The sequence below is a fragment of the Rhea pennata genome, chromosome 15 (genome assembly GCF_028389875.1).
Source record: "Rhea pennata isolate bPtePen1 chromosome 15, bPtePen1.pri, whole genome shotgun sequence".
In the NCBI taxonomy this organism is placed as follows: Eukaryota; Metazoa; Chordata; class Aves; order Rheiformes; family Rheidae; genus Rhea; species Rhea pennata.
Genome location: NC_084677.1, coordinates 17,031,404 through 17,054,983, shown reverse-complemented (window position 1 = coordinate 17,054,983; position 23,580 = coordinate 17,031,404). Strand labels below are relative to the sequence as shown.

The window sequence follows — 23,580 nt, the reverse complement described above, 5'->3', positions numbered from 1 at the left end:
GTGGCCTCTGTTAGGTATACTTCAGGGACCATGCCTAACACTTTGTAGATACAGCTCAGATTGTCACATTATTTGACACAGAAAAGACCCTGTTGAAATGCTTTTCTTTTAGAGGAAAGATCAGCTGCCTGATGTTACCTAGTGATGGGCACCGGCAGGCTGACAGCCTCCAATGTCACACACACACACACACACACACACACACACACACACACACACAGTGCTTGCAGCATGGGTCTCTGCTCTTTTCTCTGCATTTGGCAGGCATGAAAGCATCATTAGCCATGCAAGCTCAGGGTACCTGCAAGGACTCTCATGCTCTCCTCCCTATGGGCCCCTCCTAAAAAAGCCTTGATGTTTTTCTATTGCACCTTCCTGGAAAAGCTCGCTCAGGCTTGTTATGCTTGTGTGTGCAAACACATTTTTCAGACCCTCATGGGAGAACCATTCATCAGGCACTCGAATGAAAAAGGAAACACTTGCTTTCTGTAATACCCAAAACTTGCTTTAGGCCTTGCTCAGAGCGCGTCTGGCCTCTCAGTTGCCTCACAGCATGTAATCAATGCTGTCTTTAATGGGCTGACCCTTTGGCTGTGGAGCTGTTGGTCACAAATCTCTGTTGGCCAAGAGTTGGTTCAGGAACTAATTAGGAAACAAACTGAAATGACTCCATTTGAAATGGTGTCTCAGGGCCCAGGCTGGTCGGGCAAGTGAGCATTTAAGTATTGCTTTGGAGAGCTCAAGGACTCCCACTGATGACAAAGTAAACACATGCTTTAGAGCCTTGATTTTGAGGGAGGTGGAGAGCCTGGCAGGATGAGTGTTGGATTCATTTGCTTTTCTAAAGAACTCTTCTCAAGGACCTTGTTTGTGCCTGTGTTTCTCCCTCTATAAAGCTAGTATAAAGCTCCTGCCTAGCATGTACTCCTCCACTAGGATCAGAGAGGGCTTGGAGGGGACGAGCTTTCTAGAGCAAGGTGCAAGTAACCCTGCAGTGGGAACCTGCAGAATAGCCTGCCTGTGAAGGGTGTTCCTTCCTCAGTGTTCTCCATAAGCAATTGCACAAAACCCTGCCAACAGAGTTTAAACCTCTTTCTTACACTTTTAATTCCATCTACTGTAACTGTAGATGTTTTGGTTGTCCAAGTCACTAATCATCTCTGAATAGTGCCTGCAGATAGAGAAGGATGTTCCTGGTTTAACTGCAGCCTAAGCAGATGAGGAAAAGCAACCATGTACTAGCAGGACATGCATAAAAACTAAAAGTCATATTGTTCTACCATGTTTTCCAGAGTCATCAGCAGAGCCCCAGGTCTGAAGCTGGTGGTAGAAACCTTGATCTCCTCCTTGAGGCCTATTGGGAATATCGTTCTCATTTGCTGTGCTTTCTTCATTATCTTTGGGATTTTAGGGGTGCAGGTACAGTATTCCCCTTGCCTCTGCCATCTGCAAGTGACTACTGCAAAAGAGAAGCTTTTTTTCCCACTACCTGGGGTTAAGGTAGAGGTAATCTCATCAAAGGAATATTTCAGTTAGATGTCAAGAAGAAAGAGCCTGGCCTTGGATGAGGTGCTCTGGGTGGGGGTTGCATCTGCTTCACTGAAGGTCTTTAGACGTCCCTCAAGAGCAACACAGGAAGAGCTATGCCTACCTGGAGGGTAGGCGAAGGAAAAGATAGACTTTCAAGATCCCTCCCAGCTCTGTATGCTAGGATTTATATGATAGCTGTTCCTCTAAAGAGGAGATTCTTGTTCTGCCGATAAGACAGATCAGGCCTTCAGGATCGCCTTCCTTCTGCTGTGTCTGGAGCAATGCACAGCTATGTACCAGGACCTGACCTTTAACCAGAGGTGTTTTTCCTGCCTTGAGTATTAAGAAGGGTATCTGAGCTGGGAGACAAAAAAAAAAAAAAAAAAAAAAAAGGAATTTGAAGCAAACAGCTCTATGAGGGGAAAAGAAATATAACTCATGACAGACTTTCCAAAGTTTGTTTTTTGTCTTCTCAAATGCAGCTTTTTAAAGGCAAATTCTACTACTGTGATGGTCCTGATGTGAAAAACATCACTACAAAGACTGACTGCTCTAATGCACGCTACAAATGGGTTCGGAGGAAGTACAATTTTGACAATCTGGGACAGGTAAAGTCCTAATTACAAAGATGTTCTCTACCAGATTTTAATGGAGGAGGATTTTAAATGTACTCCTTGAAGAGGCTGTGGAAGCTTTACTATAGGAAGTTTCCAAGAACAATGTAGACATTCATATGTCAGAAGTGGCCCTGACTGAGAGCAGGGACAGACTAGGTCACCTCTCATGATCTCTTGCAGCTGGACTTCTTCGGGGTATACAGTTCCTTGTTTACGGGAGAGTGTTGTCTTAAAGCCACTGCTTTTGTATGCAGTTCCTTGTCTAGGGTCCTCAATTGTTATTTCTAATCTCTTGACTCCTAGCTATTATGCTTGCAAAGGAAAATAGTAAGGCACTTTATTCTGGAAAAAAAAAAAAAAAAAAAAAAAAAAAAAAAAAACGAGAGAGCCCATAGAAAGAACTGGAATATATTTAAACTTTTTAAAACCTCATGCTTTTTTAAATCTCATTATATTTGGCCAGCCTGACATACTGATTTTTGATCACACTTTGGTGACCAGATAGTCTGATGTGGCTGAGCAAAATTAAGCCTCTATGCGAGGGAAAAGAAGTGTAACTGACCATAGTTTCCTCACTTTTAAGATAGATATGCAAATAGGTGAAAGGAAGCCCCATTACATTGCATTTCACCAGCTCCAGGCCAGATAATGTGTTAGGAGCTGTGGACTGGTTTTGCTGAGCATTATCTATTGTTACTTTCTTCTCTGGTGGTTAAAATGAAGAATCAATGTGTGTGTTCTTTCTTACAGGCTCTCATGTCCTTGTTTGTCCTCTCCTCCAAAGACGGCTGGGTGAACATCATGTACGATGGTCTGGATGCTGTGGGTATTGACCAACAGGTAGATACACTGCTGAGGCCGGGAATGTTACTCCCTGGAATCTCGTGCCTGGATGGCTCTGGTGTTTGAAGCCCCGGGGAGGTCCTCTGTGAGGTCCAGGCTGTCCATCAGGCTGACAAGGGTTTCCACCCTCACTAAGTATCTCTTACAGTGACTGCAGCCTATGTAGTACATAGCCGAGCACTGATGGATTTTTAGAGTGTTAGTATTTGAAATGGGACATCAGGCAACAGACGTCCTCAGAAAGATTTCTGGGACTTTCTCATGCAAATTCATCTGGGTGACATTGACACGGTTATTGGAAAACTTACAAAATAAACCTTGTTTTGTCCCTACACCGTTGAAGTGCTGCAATAGCTACAGGAATAGGTTGGGATAGAAGAAGAGGGCAGAATAAGTTTCACTTCAGCCTCTACTCCTTCTTCTTTTAAAACATATATGTTAAATAGCTAGTGGGAGGAGGATCTGGGCCTTCCAGTTGGACAGGAGCTGAACAGGGAGGCAGAAGATGATGCCCTGGGACTGACTGTGGTCAGACCAGAGCCACTAATTGCAGCGTGTGCCGTTGCACTATGGCTTTGTGGAAGTACAGTGAATGTGAGCAAACTCATATGAGATGGAAAACCAGCAGGGATGTTGTGAAGAGGAATTACTAACTTTGTGTGGTGTGAGGCTTTAGCAAAGGGAAGTCAAAACTCTTAGGTGGGTAGTACCCTACTGCAACAGCAGCAACACTTTGTACTTAATTTTCTACTGCTTCTGAAGAAGTCAAAACAATTGAGAAACATTACCATGGCTACATACCACAGAAAAACTGGGCCTGTCTTTATCTAAAATGATCTCCCAGGTGGGATGATACACACCCACTGAGATCTTGTAAGGGATTTATTTAAAGCTATATGAAATAAACCCCAAAATAAGGAAATCCGTATGCCAAATTAGCAGAGGAGGAGGGGGGCATTCCAGAACAAAAGTAAAATTCTAGTAATTGAGAAAAGGAAAGAGAGGAACATGTTCTGGGAAAAATCACCTAACTCCTTCCAGCCCTCTCCTCTTCCCCACAGAAATCTACTGTGCTGTCTTGTTGCTACAGGGTACCAGATATCTCAGCTTATACACATCATGTCTGTGCTGCTTCTCTCTCCTTTTTCTCTTCTCCACTTCACTAGCCCATCCAGAACCATAACCCTTGGATGCTTCTCTACTTCATCTCCTTCCTGCTCATCGTCAGCTTCTTCGTGCTCAACATGTTTGTGGGGGTAGTAGTGGAGAACTTTCACAAGTGCCGGCAGCACCAGGAGGCAGAGGAGGCCCGACGTCGGGAGGAGAAGCGGCTGAGACGCTTGGAGAAAAAGCGCAGGAGTAAGGAGATATACCTGTCTGGTCGGTAGACTGTGTTACAAACCAAAATCTTTCTGAGCCCTGCCTGCTCCCAAAGCAAGACTTTCGTTTTCCTTTGGTTTTGTTTCCATGGGATTCAAGAGGTTGTTGTGCTTCGATACCTCTTGAGCAGTACCTTAAGTCTTGGGTTGCCAGCACCCTGGAATTGTCCTCTACAAGCCTAGTGTAAAGCATTACCTGTTTACTTGGCTGGGGAGCAGATACCGCTCAAAGCAGAGTCCTCTATCAGTGACTAGCACACTTTGCAAGGCAAAAGTGTCCCTAAGGTTCCCAGGCTCCAAGCAGGAGCTCGTCATGTAACTGAGTAAACAGTTGCAATGCTTGCTGTGCACGTAAAGGCCAGTCCCAAGGGTAGCCCGGTGGCTTAACGTGTCGCTTGCATCTAATGATGGTGGTGGTTTGATTTATTAGTTTTTTTCTTAGATCAAGTATTTGCGATGCTTTTTAGCGTCCTGGCGCATGGCCCCGCATGCCACAAACATGCTGCATGAGGGCGTGAACAACCAACAGCCCTGGGGAGAGAAACGGAGCCCTGAGATGGGGCTGTTCAGAAAAGTCTTCTTTGGAAGATGTCCATTACAAGAGATGCTTGCCCTATCATGTGCTGAGGGTGCTCTTTAGTGCTGAGCAATGTGCTGGGACTCAGTCCTTGCAAACAGACTAGATGGATATGCTGGCCAGATGCAGGGCCGTTAGGATGCAGCAGAAAACCTTTAGCTGAAATCTGATTCTAGTAAATGTGTTAGGGACAGTCGAACCAGACCAGGTCTCATTTTTTGACCCAAGCCTTCCCAGGGGTCCTCACATAGTAATTCTCATCTTCACTGTTCCTTGGCAGGCCCCACCAGGGACAAGCTGCTTGTAGCATTTTATCTAGTGAGTATTGCAGAGACACCACTGGGAACCCAGCCATATCAACTTCCTAGCCAGTTTTGTGCAAACAGGGAAAGACTATGTTAGACATTTGCCAGCGTAATTCAGAAGTAAGTGAAGGAACATGACCTGGCCACTATGATCAGGTTTGAGTTTAGTCGGGGATAAGGCTTGAGTGGTTTTGGCCCTGCTTGCCAGAGCAGCTCTGTGGCTCTTTGCCTATAGCTGGGCTGCTACAAGTAATCTCCTGTAAGGGCTTAATATCTCATCATGACAAATGGCTAGTTGTCCCCCAAACATCAAGCCATAGGTATCTATTTTCATCAGAGAAAACCGTGGTTAGATCAAACAGTCTTTTGTCTGGCTGTAATGACATAGCAATCGGAGCCTTTGCTAGCAGAAACCTTAGCTCCAGCCAATGTCCCCTTTCTGTCTGCACTTGAGGGTGAAGGCAGGCAGCTGGGTCCACCACGGCTCCTCTCCTGCTCTTCTGCTCCTCTTTATTAGTCACAGGAGACCTCAGCACTAAACATCTGCACTGTGGTCTCCACAGGGCCTTAATGGCAGGTTGACCTGATACTACAGTAAAGGCAAAGCCCATTTCGTTTTAACTAGTCATGAGTAAGTAGCTAGGTTAAAATAAACTCCTGTCTAGGTCAAGCTAGCCAGCCTCAAACAGTAGTTGAATCTCTTCAGAGATTTAGAAAAAGTTCAGGCGCAGTTTCATTTCTCTTTTCCCATTTCAGTTTGTGACTTTCAGCTTCCAGCTAGAATTAGAGGTGGAAAATCCTGAAGACAGCATTTCCAGCACAGTAAGGCAAATAAGTTTTGGGCTCTCCAGAGACTTACTGCTTGCACAGAATTTCTACCCCAGATGTGCTAACCCAAGAAGAGGCTCAGATAAATTCAGATGTTAGATATATATATTTTTTAAAAAATGGTTAAACACAGACAAAGGGCAAAAGCATCTTTAGCGAAAATAGATTGGGGCATGGCTAAGGAGGGACTGTTTAATCACAACCAGTTGCTGTTCCAGATTAGGCAAATCTTATTACAAGCCTGTTTGTGGCTCACTGCTCAGACACCAAACAGAGCCAGTCCCTGTCAAAGTGATGGACATTGTTCTGTTGCCCATCTTTATCCAGCTATCTTGAAGGATAGAGTCAGGGAGATATTTCAGACTACAGACCCAGGTACTGCGCAGATGTGGAGTGTAACATTTCATCGAGAGTACACAGGGAGGAGGACAGCTTTCTGGAAAGGGATCAAGTCCAATATAGCAAATGAGTGTCTAAACATTTGGTCATATTTAGGCCTTCCAGGAGGTTAGCTCATGATCGTCTGGCTCTGAGGTCTCCTACCTGCCCCTGTTCGGCATGGAGAGCTTGATCCAGATTTGAATCGTTAACAAAGTGAAATCACATTGCAGATATGCATCTGTTGTGATTATCACGCTTATACATTTTAATGGATCTTTTTATTTAAATGAGAGGAATTTTCACCTTTTGGCTAATTTAGAAGACAAGGAGTTTGGCAAAGAATGGCAGACTCAGAAAGATGGGAGGTGCGGTGAGTGCCGCATGCAGCAGTGAGTCTCTGCTGAGTGTCGGGGGTGTGCCTGCGTGGGATGCTGCGTGGTGACACGAGGTGGAGTGGCCTGCTTCCCGTGTGCCAGCAGGACTGGGTTCCTCACCCGCACTGGGGAGCGGGGCAGAGAGGCCAGTCCTGAGGGGCCGGAGGATGCAGAGGAGACCGGTGTTGTTGCGGAGGAACAAGGGGGCTGCGCTGAGAAGGCAGCAGAGAGCCACCCTTTCTCTTCAGCTGCTCTTTCTAGCATAAGGGAAGGAGGAATTCAGGCTGTTTGCTAGACTGAAATCTAGCATAGCTAGCAAATGCACTGCCTGAGCAGTGTCCCTCCATCTGGGCACTCACCCCGTCTGCCTGGCATCTTGTCTTTGTGTCCTGTGACCTGTCTGCAATGTCCTCTGTGTGCAGCACCCCCGTTTCCATAGGCCTGTGCGTGTTCCTGTGTGTTGAGGTCTCTGGGCGTCCGTAGGTACCTGCAGACACAGAAGTGCACTGGTTAGGCATAGCTGGCCTGTCTTGCTTAGCCTCCTTTCTCCTTTAGGCCTGCAGTGGGCCTTCCTCAAGCCCTGCCAGGCGCTCCTTGGACCCAGCTGGTTGCTCTGCCGGTCAGCTCCCATCGCTGTCTCAGTGCTGTTACGCAGCGGAGTAGCAGCCCGCTGCCTGCGTCCCTTCGCCTTCCCAGTGAGGGTGGATCGCCGCCTGGGACACTGCTGCCACCTCGATGGAGTGTTTCTTCCAAGGCTGAGCTGTGGCTTCAAGGCAGGGCTGGCGGAGGACAGCTGGGCTCAGACTGCAGTTCCTCTCTTCACGGCACTGCGTGGCCGTATCCCTCGTCCCCAGCGGACGGGCAGGAAGCATCTCGCCAGTGCGTGGGGGAAGTGGCCAGCGCTCAGTGTCTCTTCCCCATGGTGCCTCTTCCCCATGCGTGTACTGGGGAGCCAGAACATCACAGTGCCAGCCAAAGCCACTGCAGGATTAGTCTGTCCTGCTTTAGGCCAGGGTTAATTTCCAGGTTTTTCAGCAGCATGGTAGGAAGAGATTTCTCAGCCCCACCTTGCCACCTCAGACTCTTTCAGAAAGGTTTCTCATTACTATCTTGGAGCCCATTTCAGGACAGGGATGGGAGAGATTGACACCTCACATCCCTCACATCTTGCCTCCCTCAGTTCCTGCAACAAGCAGCACCCAGCAATGAGGCCTCGCAGACCTGAAACTCGAGCAAGGCAGAGGCTCTCTGTACTGCCCGAAGGGTCAGCAGCTACCACGGCTCCCAGCGGGCACGATTCGACTGTGAGAAGCTTGGCTGCCAGCGGCCAGGGGCGGCGCTGCAAGCAGGAGCTGCATGGCCTTCCTCCCTGCCCAGCCCTCCTCTTCCTCGCCAGTGATGTGGCAGTAATGAGACCATCACTTTGTGAATGCTTTAAAAAGCCACACACTGCAGGCACTGTATGTGCTAAGTACCTATAATAGTATTCCAGCACTGAAATAAGGCAACATATTTGCCAAAATGAAATGAAATGAAAATAGAGGATGGGGGGTTGGATATGTTTTAGAAATGCATTGGGCATGTTTTTAAAGGCAGAACTGTAGGGTGTACTTTTTCATGTGAAGGTAGAAATTCAAGATAAGCTAAAATATTTCCCTGACACAGTCACTACCTCCATCAGATACATCTACTATGTAAATAAGTGTACTGTAATTTAATAATCCTGCGGCTCCTAACCTTTTAATGAGGTTCTCAGAAGACACAGACTGAAACCAGCCTCCTCAGATTAAAGTTTTTGATTAAAACCACATGGATCGGCTTGATCTTCTCCATGCTCAGGACATGGGGCCAAATGCAGCCCTCCTGCATGCGCTGTGAAGCCAGCAAACCTTGGCCCACCGAGCAGATCACGATGTCGGGTTGGATGCCGGCAGTTCCCGGGGCCTCAACGGCTGCGAGCGAGGTCTGGAGGACACCGCGTGCTGAAAGGGGCGCAGGCCCCGCTGGGAACGACGGCTGTCTGACAGCGCCTGGGGAGGCCCGAAGGGATGAGAAGAGATTGCGTTTCAGGGCTGTGATCAGGTCACTGCTCCCTGGACAGACTCTGAAAGCCCAGAACTCAGAAAAGCCAAATGCTGCTGTTCCCAGATTTCCTCTCTGCACACAAGGAGCGTGGCCATGGCCCTGTTTCTCTCGGGCGTTTCCCAGCAGAGCGCTGAACGAATGTCTAGGCATCACAGCTTGTGGAAGAGGTCGGTTTTGTTTTAAGACCCAGCAGAGTTGCCTTTCAGAGCACTGGCTGTAAGCTAGGGATAAGCAATCATGGGCAGCACACAGAGGTATTTAGCATTAGCCCATCCTCTCAGTGCCTCAGCCATCTTGTATCCTGCAGAAATACTTGAACTGTAACTAAAACTTTGGGCACCACATATCTGAGTTTAGTATTCTCAGCAAAGGAATTATCAAATAATCTTGCTTATTTTTTCCAGGCAGCTGCAGGTATAGAATTACTCTGTGCCAAGCACACATATAAACCCATTAGGGCTTTCTGATGTTTCATGCAGAGAAGAATAATGGAGGAGCTTTAGCTAGCAATTGTAATGCCAACTAAAATGCTTTTTAGCTGGGAGACAGTGCTTCATTAATTTTCATGTCAGCAGAATCTCAAGTGAAGAAGTTTAAATATTCTTCAGGGAAGTGAGATTTAAGTTTTAGCCAACATCCAGAAGCAGGGGCCAGAAAGGGGCATGGTTTTCCTTTTGTCTGTGTCTGATGGTGTCTCCTCTCCCTCCCATGTCTCCAGCAATTCAAGCCATCAGCAGCAATTGATGGGGTAGCTGGCAGTGTTTGACGTGTCTGCCTGTTGGCTGACTGGAGTCTCATCCCAGAAACTGTTTCCTTAGAGAAACCCGGCACAGATTGTGTTTTGCCTTCTGTGATTAATGATGCCCTCGACTTTCTCCTTTTGCTGTGCCACCTCCACAGCCTGCTGTCTTCCTCGTGCAAGCTCTCCTGCAGCCCCCACATCTCTGAGCTGGACAGGTGGCTCAGCCTGCATGCAGTGGGCTCCTACACCCAAACTGGAGGAATAAGCTGGTATATTAAGAGGTGCAAACGTATGTCTGTGATTGGGCTGATGGGGCCAGAGAGTTGCAGAAAGTCCCTTGCTGTGCTGTGGATCAAAATAAAATTCCTGTTCCTGAAAGGACCAGGAATGAGCAGTGACCCAAGGCAGGGGAGCTCTGAAAGGCAGACCACCTCCACATGAGCGCACTGGAGCTGCGGTGAAGCTGTACGGCTCATTTCACACTGCTTTCACCCTGCTGTAGCCCCTCAGCCTTCTGGGGGAGTGCTCCAGCCCAACATCGGCGTAGGCGAGAGCCAAAGCTGGCCTGTCCTCCCTGCACATTACCCATAGCCTTGCATGAGCAGTATCTCCTCTAATGGACATTGCATGGGTTCTGCACTGAGCATGACAGTGTTGTTGCATGTGCTTCCAAATGTTGTCAACTTTATCCCAGACTGTCCTTGTACATGCGTCCCTAGGAGAAGTTTCTTCTTCATCCATTGAGCTGACTCTGGGGGTACAGAGCATCCTAACTGCTTAAGGCATTTCCTAGAGCCCCTTTATCCCACCCCGGGTTAAACCTTGCCCAAGTTTTCTGAGCAACCACTTGATCAGGCTTAGCCAGCACTGAACACTGGCAGAGGCTATAGATACGGACCTCTGAGACAGTTTAATGCCATAGAGCAGATACCCTCCAGTACAGCGGGGGACTCCTCTTTGCCATTTGGATATCCAGCTCCTGTAAAGAGAGTGCTGTCTTGCTGACAGGTAGCCTAGAAGAATTTCTGTTTGGCAGCTTTACAGTGGAAGGTGTCTTCTTGGGATTGTGCTTTGTTTTAAGAATTATGAAAGACTTTATCGTATTTACTAAACAGCCCATTTTTTATCAAATAGTTAATCAGTGGCTGGTTTTATACGGTTGAGAGAGTAATTGCAATCACCTACAGCCTGTTTCCCTTATGTGCTGATAGCCAGTGGTTTCACACACTGCGTATGACTGCTAATGTTCTTCTGAGCTCCATTAATCAGTTGTTCATTAATAAATAGACCCTTAATATAATGTTCAACTGTTTGGGGTATTCTTGGATCTCCCAAAAGGTGATTTCTTGCATTCCCAAAAAGACGTTTCCAAAAAAAAAAAAGTATTTTGTAATTCTGAATACACATGAAAGCGCATTGTACAATTAAGTAAATATTTTGCTGCAATATTTTTATTACTGTTTTTCAGTCACATCAGAGGATTAGGCAAGCTCAGTAGCAAAGACAACCATCCCAGTCCAAGATGACCGATAGCATTTAGGCACATAAGCAACACCAAAATGCGCTCCAGAATAACTGTGTTTGCTTTCATCTTGTTTTTTCCACTCCCATTGGCAGAAAAAAAAGAAGCTTTGATGACCCCACTCAGAAGGAAATGTTTTTTAAATGTCCCCATTTCACTTTTAAGTACCAGAAATGATAGTTAAAAGAGAGAGCAGCAGATTCAGTTTCCTTTTATCCAATTTATTGTACAGTTTTGGACTCTAATCTGACATCAGCTGTACTACCAAAAAAAAAAAAAATCAAGAGTCATTCCATCTGAAAGATATTAGCACAATGAGAAGAGTGAAAGAGGTATTTTGGGAGGACTCTGAGTGCTTTTGAACTTACTTCTGTATTTATTTTAAGGTTAAACAACTTTTTTCATAGGTCCTCCTGTATTTAAAGCTGGATTTGCTAAAACACTTGCAAAAAAACCCTCCACTATTATGAACAATCCTGCTCTGACTTGGTATGACTGGAAATGTCTTCTCCACTTGAAAAATCTGCAGTAATGCTGAGTTTGGCCTTAAGTACCCTCTTTGAATATTTACATGTCTTAAGTTCGAAAAGAATTAGACTCCATCAGAGTGACCACAGCCATCCTGTGGTCACAGTCTAATTTTAGAGAGCCACAAGCAGTAAATACAATTCCATCGCAGGGCAGTGTCCAAACACTTACTTTGGAACAGCTCCAGGGGCTTTGTCAAGTGCAGAAATTTCCCCATTTCAGAAGAAATAAAGGAGGAGTCATGACCAGAGGCAGAGACATAAAATTGATGTGTTTGTGGCCTGAATGGTTTTTTAGGTGCAGCCAAGCCCTTGTTCTTTTATTTCCGAAGGAGCTCGTGCTGCCAGTCTTTAGAGAAGGATGCTGAGCACCCCACTCTGTTGCCATTGGCTCTATCCTGTGTGCTAGTAACCCTCACGCATGTGTCCTACTTTGCTGCAGGCGTTGCTGTGTTCTCTTAAACCTTTGTAATGCCCCAAAAGCCCACTCTCGCTGAAGCTGAGTTAAGGTTTTGTTCTTATTTATGTGGAACATGCCTGACGTCAGTTGGATTGGAAGAGATGCATGTCAGAGTTTCCATCAGCAAGAGCTGACCTGGGCCTTTCCACCAAACTGGATTGAAGTTTTGCTAGATTTGAAGCTTTTCTCTTGGCTTCAGGTTCCATTTCCATCCTGCTTCTCACAGAATCACAGAATGGTTGAGGTTAGAAAGGACCTCTGGAGATCATCTAGTCCAGCTCCCTTGCTCAAGCAGGGATTCTCGCCCTTCCCAATTTGTGATGGAGTCCTGTTAAGGGAAGAGGTTGTTCACTAGCATGAGATGAAGCAGTAAGAACAGAGAGCACTTGCAAGAATAAAACTTGTCGTCGTTACACAGGTCAGTTCTGCAGGCCCAAGAGGTTTGGCTCAGTTGGATAACCCAGATGCAGTTTTTGAAGGCCTCGCTGCTAGGTAGAAGTACTTGGCCATTTCATGGAGCTTGCTTGAATCAGTTCTCCAAAGGACTTTACCCTGCATCCGGGCATGTGTAAGACACTAACAGCAGGTCCTGGTGTGGTTGTGATGCCCATGCCACCCAGCTGAGCTGCAGGGCCTGCATTCATTGCCTTGCCTTTCTTTGTCTTTTTCTGCAGAAGCCCAGCGCAGGCCTTATTATGCAGACTATTCCCCAGCACGGAAGTACATTCACACCCTCTGCACCAGCCACTACCTGGACCTCTTCATCACATTCATCATCGGGGTCAATGTCATCACTATGTCAATGGAGCACTACAACCAGCCGAAGGTAAGAGCCACCCATCAGTGCATGGGACATGAAACACAGCGGCAGGGGTGGCAATGGGCTTGAGGACCACATGCTGTTCCCATGGGATGCCAAGATCAGTGATGTCGGTGACGTCTGCAGCTGGCCCCACTTCTCTGGGAGTGTTCCCCATCACTTGAGAGCCTCAGCAGACTTCAAACTCAGTGTTGCATGTCCCTCTTCCTCTGGGAGGAAACTGGAAAGAGCCGCTTGTGGCAGCCAGAAACTTGAGTCCAATATCACATAGGTCAAGGTCAGAGCTTCTGAGGGCAGTGATCTGCTTTTGCATGTAAGCACTGCATCAGGCTCATAGAGAGTGAAATAAACTACTAGAAAAAAGACGAGAGCAAATATTTCTTCTCCTGATCCCAGCAATGATTTATCTTCAGGCTGTAAAACAGTCCGGAGTGTTAGAATATTCCATTAATGGATGTAAATATTAAACTAATGCATACAGAGCAAAAAGTTTCTTCTCCTCAATGAATTTGAAGTAAACCAACTTCAAGTACAGTGATTTTTTTTTCTTAATGTATCCTAAAATCCTATTTTCCACAGAAAATCTTGGGCATAAATCTTATAGCCCATGGATTTGTCGCATATATAAACCTTCCACTGTATCATCATTCACAGAGGTCTAGACTCAGTGTTTGCTTTTTTGGTATTACATGGTCTGCCAACTAACCTGCAAATGCCTCCTGGAAATTAAGGCGAGGGGGCACCAAGCCACAGGGTGTGGGTGTGTGTTTTTTGCTTGCAGTCTGTGTACTTTTCTGCCCCCATAATTCCTTTACGTAACAGCCTCTGTTTCACATGTAAATGTTACTTATCTAGATTAGATCTTATTTACACTTGTTTTATGCTCATGTAAAACACAGCAGTGTAAATATGAATGCAGACCATTACAAATAATACAAGAGTTTAAGCTCAGGCAGTCAGCTCTATATGAAATAGTAATTTGTGCCACATTCTTTTAAGGTAGCCATTTTACCTTAGGCACTAGAACAAAACCAGAGAGAGTAGTGCACTGAGGAATGCCAACGCCTGAAAAAGTTTCAGCTCCTCTTCCCAAAAAATCAGTGCATGTTCATTGTACATACCTCAGGTCAACAAAACACAGCCACCACACAACTATAAAGAGAAGATATTTCCTGTGGCCTGAGGCATCTTCTGTCACAAAAGCAAAAGGCCTTTTTCCCTTACTCTCTTGCCTTTTATTTCCAACTGTTTTGATATTCACTGTTGTCATTTTTTTATTTGCAAGAGACCTATACTACATTTAACTAAATTTGATTTCCCTCTCTCCTCTACCCAAATCCCTACCCAATCTAAAAGCTATTTTAGTCTGCAACTATCTATTTTAAGGTCCATGTAAGATTCTTTTGCTATTGTTGGCCTCCAATTCCAATGAAATCCATTATAAACACTCAGAGTATAAACACTGGATTCCTGACTTCCGAGAGCAGCTCCATAGAGAGAGTGAACATTGCACCAAATATGGATATTCTTTTCCTAGCATTAGAGATGTAACATTTTTCTAGAAGGCACAATTTAATCTGTCTCCAACATTATTTATTTTTCTGAGTGTGTCAAGCAAAACCATTGTCCTAAGGACTGCCATGCTTGAATAAAGAAATGATCCATCAGATCTTTTATTCTACCCAACTCTAGGCAGTTCAGAAGAAGTAAACTTTATTAGCTGAGGCAGGGGTAGAATTTTCTCTCTGTCCCAGATCCTGAACAACTTGTGCACTGAAGTTGGAGGATTGATAGCTCTTGTCATTTTTAGCACAACTAGTTATTACTACTTACAAGGTTTTTGTTTGCATCAGTGTCTAATCCTTTATTTGAGTTTCTCTGTGTGATTTAATGCAGTGTTTTGTAACTGAGCTGAGCAAGCTTCTTACTCCTCCGTGCTTATGCCACTCTTTTGTCTACCAGTCCCTCTGCAGTGGGAAACAACAGCTTGGGCTGAACTAACTGGTGCCTCTCTTTTCAGTCCCTGGATGAAGCTCTGAAGTACTGCAACTATGTGTTCACCATAGTTTTTGTGTTTGAGGCAGTTCTGAAGTTGGTGGCATTTGGTTTTCGAAGGTTCTTTAAGGACAGGTGAGAGTGTTTTAAACTCCTTTACATTGGGGATCGAGCTATACTGACCCAGTTTAGAAGGCAGATGCTGGGTAAATGTAGCATCACTGTACCAGTAGTACCATATGCTGAGTACAAGAAAATGGAAAGGGCTGTCTCTCCATGGGTGCAAACTTTATAGTGTTGGAGCTGAAAGTCCTAAGAATTGCTGTTCCTGCTTTGCAGAGGACATTCAAGAAATGTTACAAAACTGTAGATAAGTTCCTTACCTCATGAACTGCCGCTCTGCCACGTGTGACTTGGTCAGTGTAGAGATCTAGGCAAGCTGTCTGCATCAGTCCAGACCTCAAAAGAATAGTCATGGCAACCCAAAGTCACGGAGCCCCATAAAACAAGTGTCCTCTGAAGTGCAAACTAGTCCTTTTACAAAGCCAACAGCCTATCAATCCCTTAGCAAAGACAGAGGAAGTTGTGTTCAGCCCCACTGCCTTCAGATCCCAGCCACTGAGGGCTGATCCCAGCCACAGATCTGATTCTACTGCACATTCAGCCAGAAGCCAATGGGTGTGAGAGCACACTGTGGTTTGGAGACCTGCTGAAGGGCAGAGTGAGATCATACACTTTTCCACACAGTCCTGGAAACCAGCTCATTTGCCTCATATATTGTGACTGGATGGTTGGAAACTGCCATGAGCAATATTATTTATTAGAGAAATTGCTTAGTAAGGGCACTCAGTTTCTTCACACCTTATTGGCTTTCCAGTGCTGGTGTGGAAGGTCATCTGAAAGGGTGAGCTTATAAATCAGTAAAGACACTCAAGCAGAGTGACCCAAGACAGGGGGTGTAACACGGGAACAGCTGGTCCCTCTAACCCAGTATCCTGTCTGTGAGAGTAACTCTAAGTGGACACCAGGGGAGGACTATAGGGACTGGGAAGTAGAGTAAGATGCCAGCCTACAGCAGTGTGTGGCCCAAAGACTCTCTGTGCTAGCTGCAGGGAGTTCATTTTGTACCACCTAGAATGGAGGATCATTGGCCCAGGTATGCGAGAGGAAAGAGTTTGGGATTTGCCTGTGATCGTTATTAACAGACAATTCTCTACTCATGGGCATTTTTCTGTGCTGCCTGTCCATGTAAGATTTCCCTTTATTGTCCTTTCTTTCTTTATCTATTAGATGGAATCAGCTGGATTTGGCCATAGTTCTTTTATCAATTGTGGGAATCACGCTGGAGGAGATTGAGATGAATGCTGCACTGCCCATCAATCCCACAATAATACGCATCATGCGGGTGCTGAGAATAGCCAGAGGTAAGGCTCACTCCGCAGGTCTTCAGTCGCTCCTCAAGACACATCAGGGAGCAGTTTGGCCATTTGTTCTCCCAGTCCTACTGTTTCAGTTAGATTTGAAAACAGTTACCAGATGAGGCTGCAGAATGTCAATGCAGAAACAAGGTAGGTGGGATTTCATTGGCATTTCGAGAAGGGTCTCTAATTGGTCTCCAATTTAAACCTGGGATCGTAGACCTTTTATACTGATACCAAACAAGAGCAGGAACCAGTAGAGAAGGCAGAATCAGAGCTTATGATGACACTTTTTCCTGAGGAAGCATCTCCCCATCTCATTTTCTTACTAGGGCATACTGGAGTTTTCGTGACTTTTGGTCTGTTTTACTGAAGACCTTAATATCAGTTGGTGAGGGATGGAGTCAGAATGCTTAGATGTTTATGGGCCTTGCAGGTTGCAGTGAGCTTGCCATGTGTGTGAATGGATACAAGAGAGATGTGAACCCTCCCTACAGGAACTGAAATTGAAATATATCCTATCCCCACTGATTAGGTTCTGGTTCTCATTGCAGTGCTGAAACTGCTTAAAATGGCCACTGGGATGCGAGCTCTCCTGGACACAGTGGTGCAGGCACTTCCCCAGGTAAGCCCCCGGACTTGATTTGTGCTCAGTTTGTTCCCCTTGGTGGACTGTGCCTTTTGGGACTGGGGCAGCTCTGTGCCACTGCATTCGGTGCACATGGGAAGCCACCTGGTGAGAATATCAGCTTTCTCCACTGCCACCAGTACCTTGGTAGAGCAGAGTAAATCCTGACCACATAGTCTGTGTTAGATGGAAAAACAGAATGATGGAAAGGCAATTAATGGAGAGCTAAACACTGTAGGCAGAGCTCTTCTAAAACACAGAATTCACTGGGGAGGTCAAGAAACACCAGGATAGACAGAGAAAGCCATTGGTGAAAGCACTGGAAATAAACAGCTTCCAGCTCAGCAGTTTTCTTTGTGAGGCAGAAGCAGCTATGTTTACTGACACTTATTGACAGAGGAGTTGCAGACTTCAAAAGCCAAATAGGGGAGGCATTTCTGAAAGTTAAAACCTTAAAATGGGGTTTCAAATCACTGTATTCTTGTGAGCTGCAGGAGGAACAATGATACTGCCAGTTATAATGATGTTTAATAGAATCCTTGAAATGCTCGGTTCCTAGGACCATTTTTTATGGATCAACTACTTCATTTGAAAAAAAAAATGTTTTGCTGACTTGTACTTCTCCCCTAAAAAGTTCTAAGGCGTATCAGAAGAATTACAAGTAGTTTATGGTTTCTCTGGTTTTCTTATAATGTGTGATATTTAAGTTGTATTCTACTAATTTGTGGGTTTGATGATCTGATTCCTAATCTTTCAGTGCTCGGAGTTAGCTCAGCTATCTACATTGTCCTGTTTCATTTCACCAGGATCATGTATCCCATCCTAGACAGTACTGGAAGTGGGGAAAGGGGCTGCATAATTGCCTTCCCATTGCCCAGGCTCTTGTAGACCCATTCACCCCTGTATAAAACAGGGTGAAGATGCTCTGAGATGGAAAGGAAACATTTAATGCTACACACTGCACAGAAATAAGTGCCAACATGAGGTGCAGGGGAACTCCTGGGAGCCGGCAATTCAGAGGTAGCAATCCTGGGATCTGCAAAGATGGACAGACAAATCCTTGGTTTTGAACCCCTGCAAACCATCCCACAGCTGAGTTGCTGGAAGGGACATTTAGTATAAAAGCAGGTTACATGCCAGCATAGTATGTCTTGGGATGGACTTGTTGTCAGACTGAGACGTTGGGCCCCCTCTCCCCGACTTGTCCATGCTGGGACATGGCAGCACACAGCCAGGGCAGTCCCATCCTGAGCAATTGCAGCTCTCCACGGGAGGATCATGTTGCAAAGGCATGATGGTAGCATTCCAGCTTGGCCAAAAATATATGCCATGTAGACATCTATTCCAGAATAAGTGACCATATGGGAAGTAGTACATCTACTATCTATAATATCCAAACACACTTCTACGAGTTAATTGCTGAGTGCAGACAACCACAGTCTATTCAAAATGATCTGTGAAACAAGGGGAATTTCTTTTTCTTGGAAAGGCACATTTACTTTTCATCACTGCCATAAAGATGTTTCTAATCTAAGACATTTACCCTTTGGTATTCAGATTTCATTTTCAGTGAAGCATTTTGGCTGACACTAAAGCACGGAATTTATCAACCTGACCCCTGTTTTGGCATTTCAAAAAAGCAGTTGATTTGTGTCTATTATTTTTCTTTCGAAAGCATTGTGATTACAGAGCATATTTTCTCTCTCTCCTTGTTTTTTCCCCCCCAAACAATAGAGTGGCTGGAGGCCAGTTTCTTTGTTTCCTTGGGGTGTTTTTGCAGTTAACATTCAAAACAAAGTCTCTTTTAAAGGGAAATCCCCAGAGATCTTCCAGGCAGATCTTGTGTGAATAAAAATGCTATTTTGCCCTCCAGTGCAATTCAGAAAATAAGGAGGAAAGTTTGGGGAGACCTCTCCCGCATTGAAAACTACAGCTTTCATTTCAAAAGCAGGGGAAGAGTTCCTACCACACTTAATTAAGGAGCCTAAAACCATAGCTAGAAAAATTTCATTGAATGTGTCTGCTAAGTGACAAGAAAAATGAATTCCATGTTTATCCATGAAATTTTGGGAGAAAATTCTTTGTCTAGAGTATGCTGAATGTCCATTTATGGCCTTAGCCTTGTAAGTTGTTGGCATTGTGATACACTTTTTTCTTTCTCTTTTTGATGATTTCCATCAGTTTCCTATTTGTTTTTCTTCAGCAGTAGAAATAGCTTGTGGTACACCTAGAGAACCAACTATCCCCAAACATGGGGGATGTCAGCATTCTGATGCATGATCGAAGGTGTCGTGGTGCAGGCTTAGTCTCCTCCTCTGGAAGTTCAGGCTGAACTTGACCTTCTGTTTTTAGTGCAGGAAGAATTCCTACCGTACTGCAGCCTCTTCATCTGACAATCTGCTGTCTACCAGTTCACAAAAATGAGGAGAGGCAAGGGAGACGGAAAGAATGGTCAGGGACAGACCTCAAAACAGCACCTTCTTTGCATACCACCTCCATACCCTCTTAGCCCCAGCAAACACTTGCTAGCTTGAATCAATCATCATGTTGTTGGCACAGGACATCTGTGCTTGTACAGTGGTGACTCTTTTACCCACTACTGTGCAGTCTGAAGACGGCATCTTCTTCTCAAAGAGGAATCTGAGTTTTCCAGTTTCACAGCTGCATTGATCAAGAGGCTGAACTGCTAGTGTGCCAGGGTCACCTAGAAAGGCACTGCCAACCTCAATTCTGAACCATGATATACCATTTTAGCAGATGAAAGCAATACGTGATGGACTTCGAAGTATCAAGTGCTAAAATCTGAGACGCTGGTATAAACTTGAAATAGATCTACTACTTTAAACAGCTAAATACAGACAGTGAGTTGGGCTAGCATGACCAGAACTGACTTCATCCCTTAGATATTGCCATTCCCAGTTCAGTCAGTTCTGTTCCGCAGTTAACAGACTCAAAACTCCCCTGTGATCTCAGAGGCTGGCTCCTTGCATAATGCAAGCCACATAGCTCGGGTCTGAACTTTAGCTTGTCTTTTAAAAGCCACTCAGTCTTGTTTTAAGGATGGAAGTGTTAGGAAATAAGTTCTTCCAGTAGATGTTTACTCTTTTTGCTTAAAAAAAAAAAAAGTGTTGTTTTTAGTCTGCATTAGTCGAGTTTGATTTTCCGTTGTTTTCCATTAGAATTTTCTTTTTTTGAATTTCGCCTTTATGGTAGTAATAAGATAAGAGAGAAAATAATTTCTTAGAGTCTGGCAAACAGAATAACATTGAGTTACTTTGGTCTCTCAGTGCAAAGCAAGTTTTCAAGACCTATTTCCGGTTTTTCCATATCTTTATGATCTCTGGTTCCATTAAGGCTATGTAATGAATTATACCACTCCTGTGCTTCAGCTGAATATTCTTTTGCTTATATATCTGATGGTTGCATCAGTTTTGTAAGCAATATTTTTTCCTTAGGACTCCCATTTGATGGGTAATCCTTTAGTCCTTTCCAGATGACCTGCTTTCCCAAGTGCATTTCAACCTCTCTGTAACATGGCCTGCACTTTACTCTTGGATTTGTGACTTTGCATTTGGCTGCGTTAAAATGCTCATTGTGTAAGTGACTCCACTGTACCAAGCAATCCAGATCAGTTGCACAGCACTTCTAGAATCGATTGCAAGTAGGAAAACCTGCAGTGAGCACTAAGCTGCCAGTGCTGTTCCTAATGGACAAGCATAGTGAAATGCAGTCCAATTGCCTTCTTGGCTCTGCAGGGCCAGCAGGAGTTAATCGTGGAACTTTCCTATCAAATCCCGTCAGCAGGAATGGTGACAGCCACAAAGAGGGGAAAGATTACTGGTTTTCCATGGTCCTTTTTCATGCCATGATTTTACTTTAGGAAGTATCTGGGGGGGTTTTAAGTCCACAGAGAATGGTAATAAGACATAGTTGAGAAGCTAAAGGGTCCTGTTTTGCAAGGTGGTCTGTTTCTTCTTCTTCTTCTCTTTCCTGATGCTCATTCTTATACCATTCTAATTCTGTCACAGTGACTCCTTATTTGTGCCATTCTAACTAAAAATGAAATCTAGCCCCATCTATCTAGATCTGAGTTCTTTTTCCTCCTTTTTTTCACTAGGTCTGTAGAAGGCACTTTAATTAAATGCAGGATTGTACAGTATACCTCCTCCTTGTCTTCAAAGCTTGGAACTTCCCCCAGATAAAGTCCATGCCAAGAAAAACGTGAAGAACTCCTCGTTCCATCAGTCCCCTGAAGGACAGAGTCTGTAGTTTGCTCCTGTCCAGAGTTTAACTCTTGTTGGTGCGGCAATTCCTGTGCTTATCTTAGTTTCAGCTTTTGCAGGTGTTTTTGGCATTGTCTGTCAGCAGTTATGGGACATTAGCAATAGCCTGCTTTTGCCAGTTGCTGAAAACCCACAGTGATTGTAAAGCACAGACAGAAGGACAGGAGTCCTTCACTAGCAAGTCACTGCAGTTGAGACTGATTCTGTAAGATGGGTAGATGTGTGCCATGCTACATGCTGGAAAACCTTGCAGAGATGCCTGAGATGTGTCAGTAAAAAAGCAAAAATCATTAGGCAAAGAAACTGCTCCTCTCCTGGCTTTTAGCACTGGTCCCTGTGGGACTGAGCAGATATACAAAAGGGGGAGCTCATTCAGTTCTGCTAGTGGTCTTGTGGTTGCACAAATAAGATGATTTTAGCCTCCAAACTTGTCAGTCGGCCCTTTCTACTAGTCCTGGAATCCACACAGATGGCATCTATTTTCCAAGCTGACAAATGTGTCCATTTTCTCTTGGGTCTTGTGCATAAATTGGCCTGTGTTTTCCTGCTTCCAAGCTTATTGCTTTAGCTGAAGAGTGCTGGAAGGAAGATGAGGAGAACTCATGTCCTTGGAACGGATTGGCAGAGGCTTCGTTTTATGAGAAATTGCTCTTGACAAGCATCCCAGGGAGCCATGTGCATTGCTGACACGGACAATTGGAATGCCAAGGTGTGGGCCAGTGATGCAGAAATAATTGATGTCAGAGCAGCAAGACACACAAGAGGAGTGGCAGTGTGCTTTGGCCAGTTATTGCAGGAGTGGGAGGGTGAAAGACACGTCTTTCATCAATGTCTCACCTAGAGCAGAGAGAGGTAGAGGCCAAGGCCAACAGGCTTCAGGGGGATTTGGGTGGGATCACCCAGGCCAGTAGTGCAGTGTAGATGTGATGGTGCCCAGATGGCTCGTATCCTGGTGCACATGATCAGTGTGGTAATAACTTGCCTCTAGCACTTGGCATCTCAGCTAGTGAAAACCACTATCCCTCTGTAACTTGTAGATGAGGAACAGAGGCACAGCAGCCCCCAGAGATAGGACTTGGCTGATAGCAGTGTGATCTAATACAGAGGCAAACTGAGAAAAGGGAGAACTGTGCAAATCACAGCCACTACATCCCTTTGACAGCACAACTGGCCGGGGCCCAGGAGGAGGTGTGCATCACAGCCCCTATAGCCTGACGTTGGTTTGTATCACAACAATTTGCATATCAAACTAACACAACGTAGTGTAGTTACTCTGCATCTCAGCACTTGCAGATACAGGCTTTTCCCTTAGTGACGTAGGTCAGAAATCCAGCTCTGATGGCTGGACATGCAGTGGTGCTTAGCTACCACAGTTTCACTTAGGGGCAAGCAAAAAACTAGACACAGTGCTAATGGCAGTTCTGTCTGCAATAACTGGAGGAGGGAGAGCTTTTCCAGGCCACACAGGGGCAGCTGAGGAATGGTTTTGTCACACGTGTGGAGAGGTGTGTTGCTTTCCTTGCTGCTGAGCAGGCTGATTCCAGGGATCTGCAAAAGTAGATCCCAGCTAGATCTGGGATCTGCCAAGCATACTGTGGGGAAGGATGATGCCTCATCACCCCAGGCCTCCTTGCTCCTTTGGGTAGGGTGGAGGACTCGGCCTCTCTCCCCCCCCAGATACATAGACAATTTGGCCAGCAGTAAATTAGAGCCAAGATGCAAGGGCATGAAGGTCCAGGAACTGCAAACATTCATCAATGGCTCCATCTTCTCCTGTGGTTTCTCTGAGGTACTTTAGGGCACCAAGAACAACTCCAGGATGTTCTTCACCTCTGCTTCACTCCCACAGGATCCAGCCTCCCCCAGACACTGGAGCCACAGCAAATGGTGGATGGCCCCGACTGTGGGAAAGTGGGGGGTTGTAGGTTCTTCTGCCCAGCCAAAGGCACCCAGCCCAAGTCAGGATGAGTTTGATGGATAAACAGAGAATGGGCCAAGCTGTTCAGAGCTGCTAGAGCGGAACCACTTCTGCAGAGCCTGCCTGGATGACCAGCTGCCAAAGATGTGATTGCTGACCAGAGTTGAATCTCTGTGATGGAGAGTCCAGCAGAGGCATCCCAGCCTTTGACTGCTAGGGAAAAATGTCTGGGTGTGCTCCTTCCCCCTCCTGTTCTCATAGCAACATGATTCATGCACGATCTTTTTCTTGTCTGGTCTCAGTAGATCTCAGAGTGCTTTAGAGACATTAATTACCTTCCTGCAAGGG

General features: G+C 45.4%; 1 protein-coding gene across 5 annotated transcripts in view; it reads left to right on the top strand.

Moving 5' to 3' along the window:
* Positions 1 to 23,580, top strand: part of CACNA1H (calcium voltage-gated channel subunit alpha1 H) — a 221,701-nt gene that overhangs the window by 179,576 nt on the left and 18,545 nt on the right. For 4 of the 5 annotated variants that reach the window (XM_062588647.1, XM_062588651.1, XM_062588650.1 and 1 more), the window contains 8 exons: positions 1,293 to 1,419; positions 2,013 to 2,138; positions 2,898 to 2,987; positions 4,157 to 4,370; positions 12,845 to 12,996; positions 15,011 to 15,120; positions 16,276 to 16,409; positions 16,958 to 17,028. In XM_062588647.1, coding sequence (XP_062444631.1) covers positions 1,293 to 1,419; positions 2,013 to 2,138; positions 2,898 to 2,987; positions 4,157 to 4,370; positions 12,845 to 12,996; positions 15,011 to 15,120; positions 16,276 to 16,409; positions 16,958 to 17,028 — 1,024 coding nt within the window. The remainder of the gene's footprint in view (positions 1 to 1,292; positions 1,420 to 2,012; positions 2,139 to 2,897; positions 2,988 to 4,156; positions 4,371 to 12,844; positions 12,997 to 15,010; positions 15,121 to 16,275; positions 16,410 to 16,957; positions 17,029 to 23,580) is intronic. The other variant, XM_062588649.1, reaches the window with a different exon arrangement.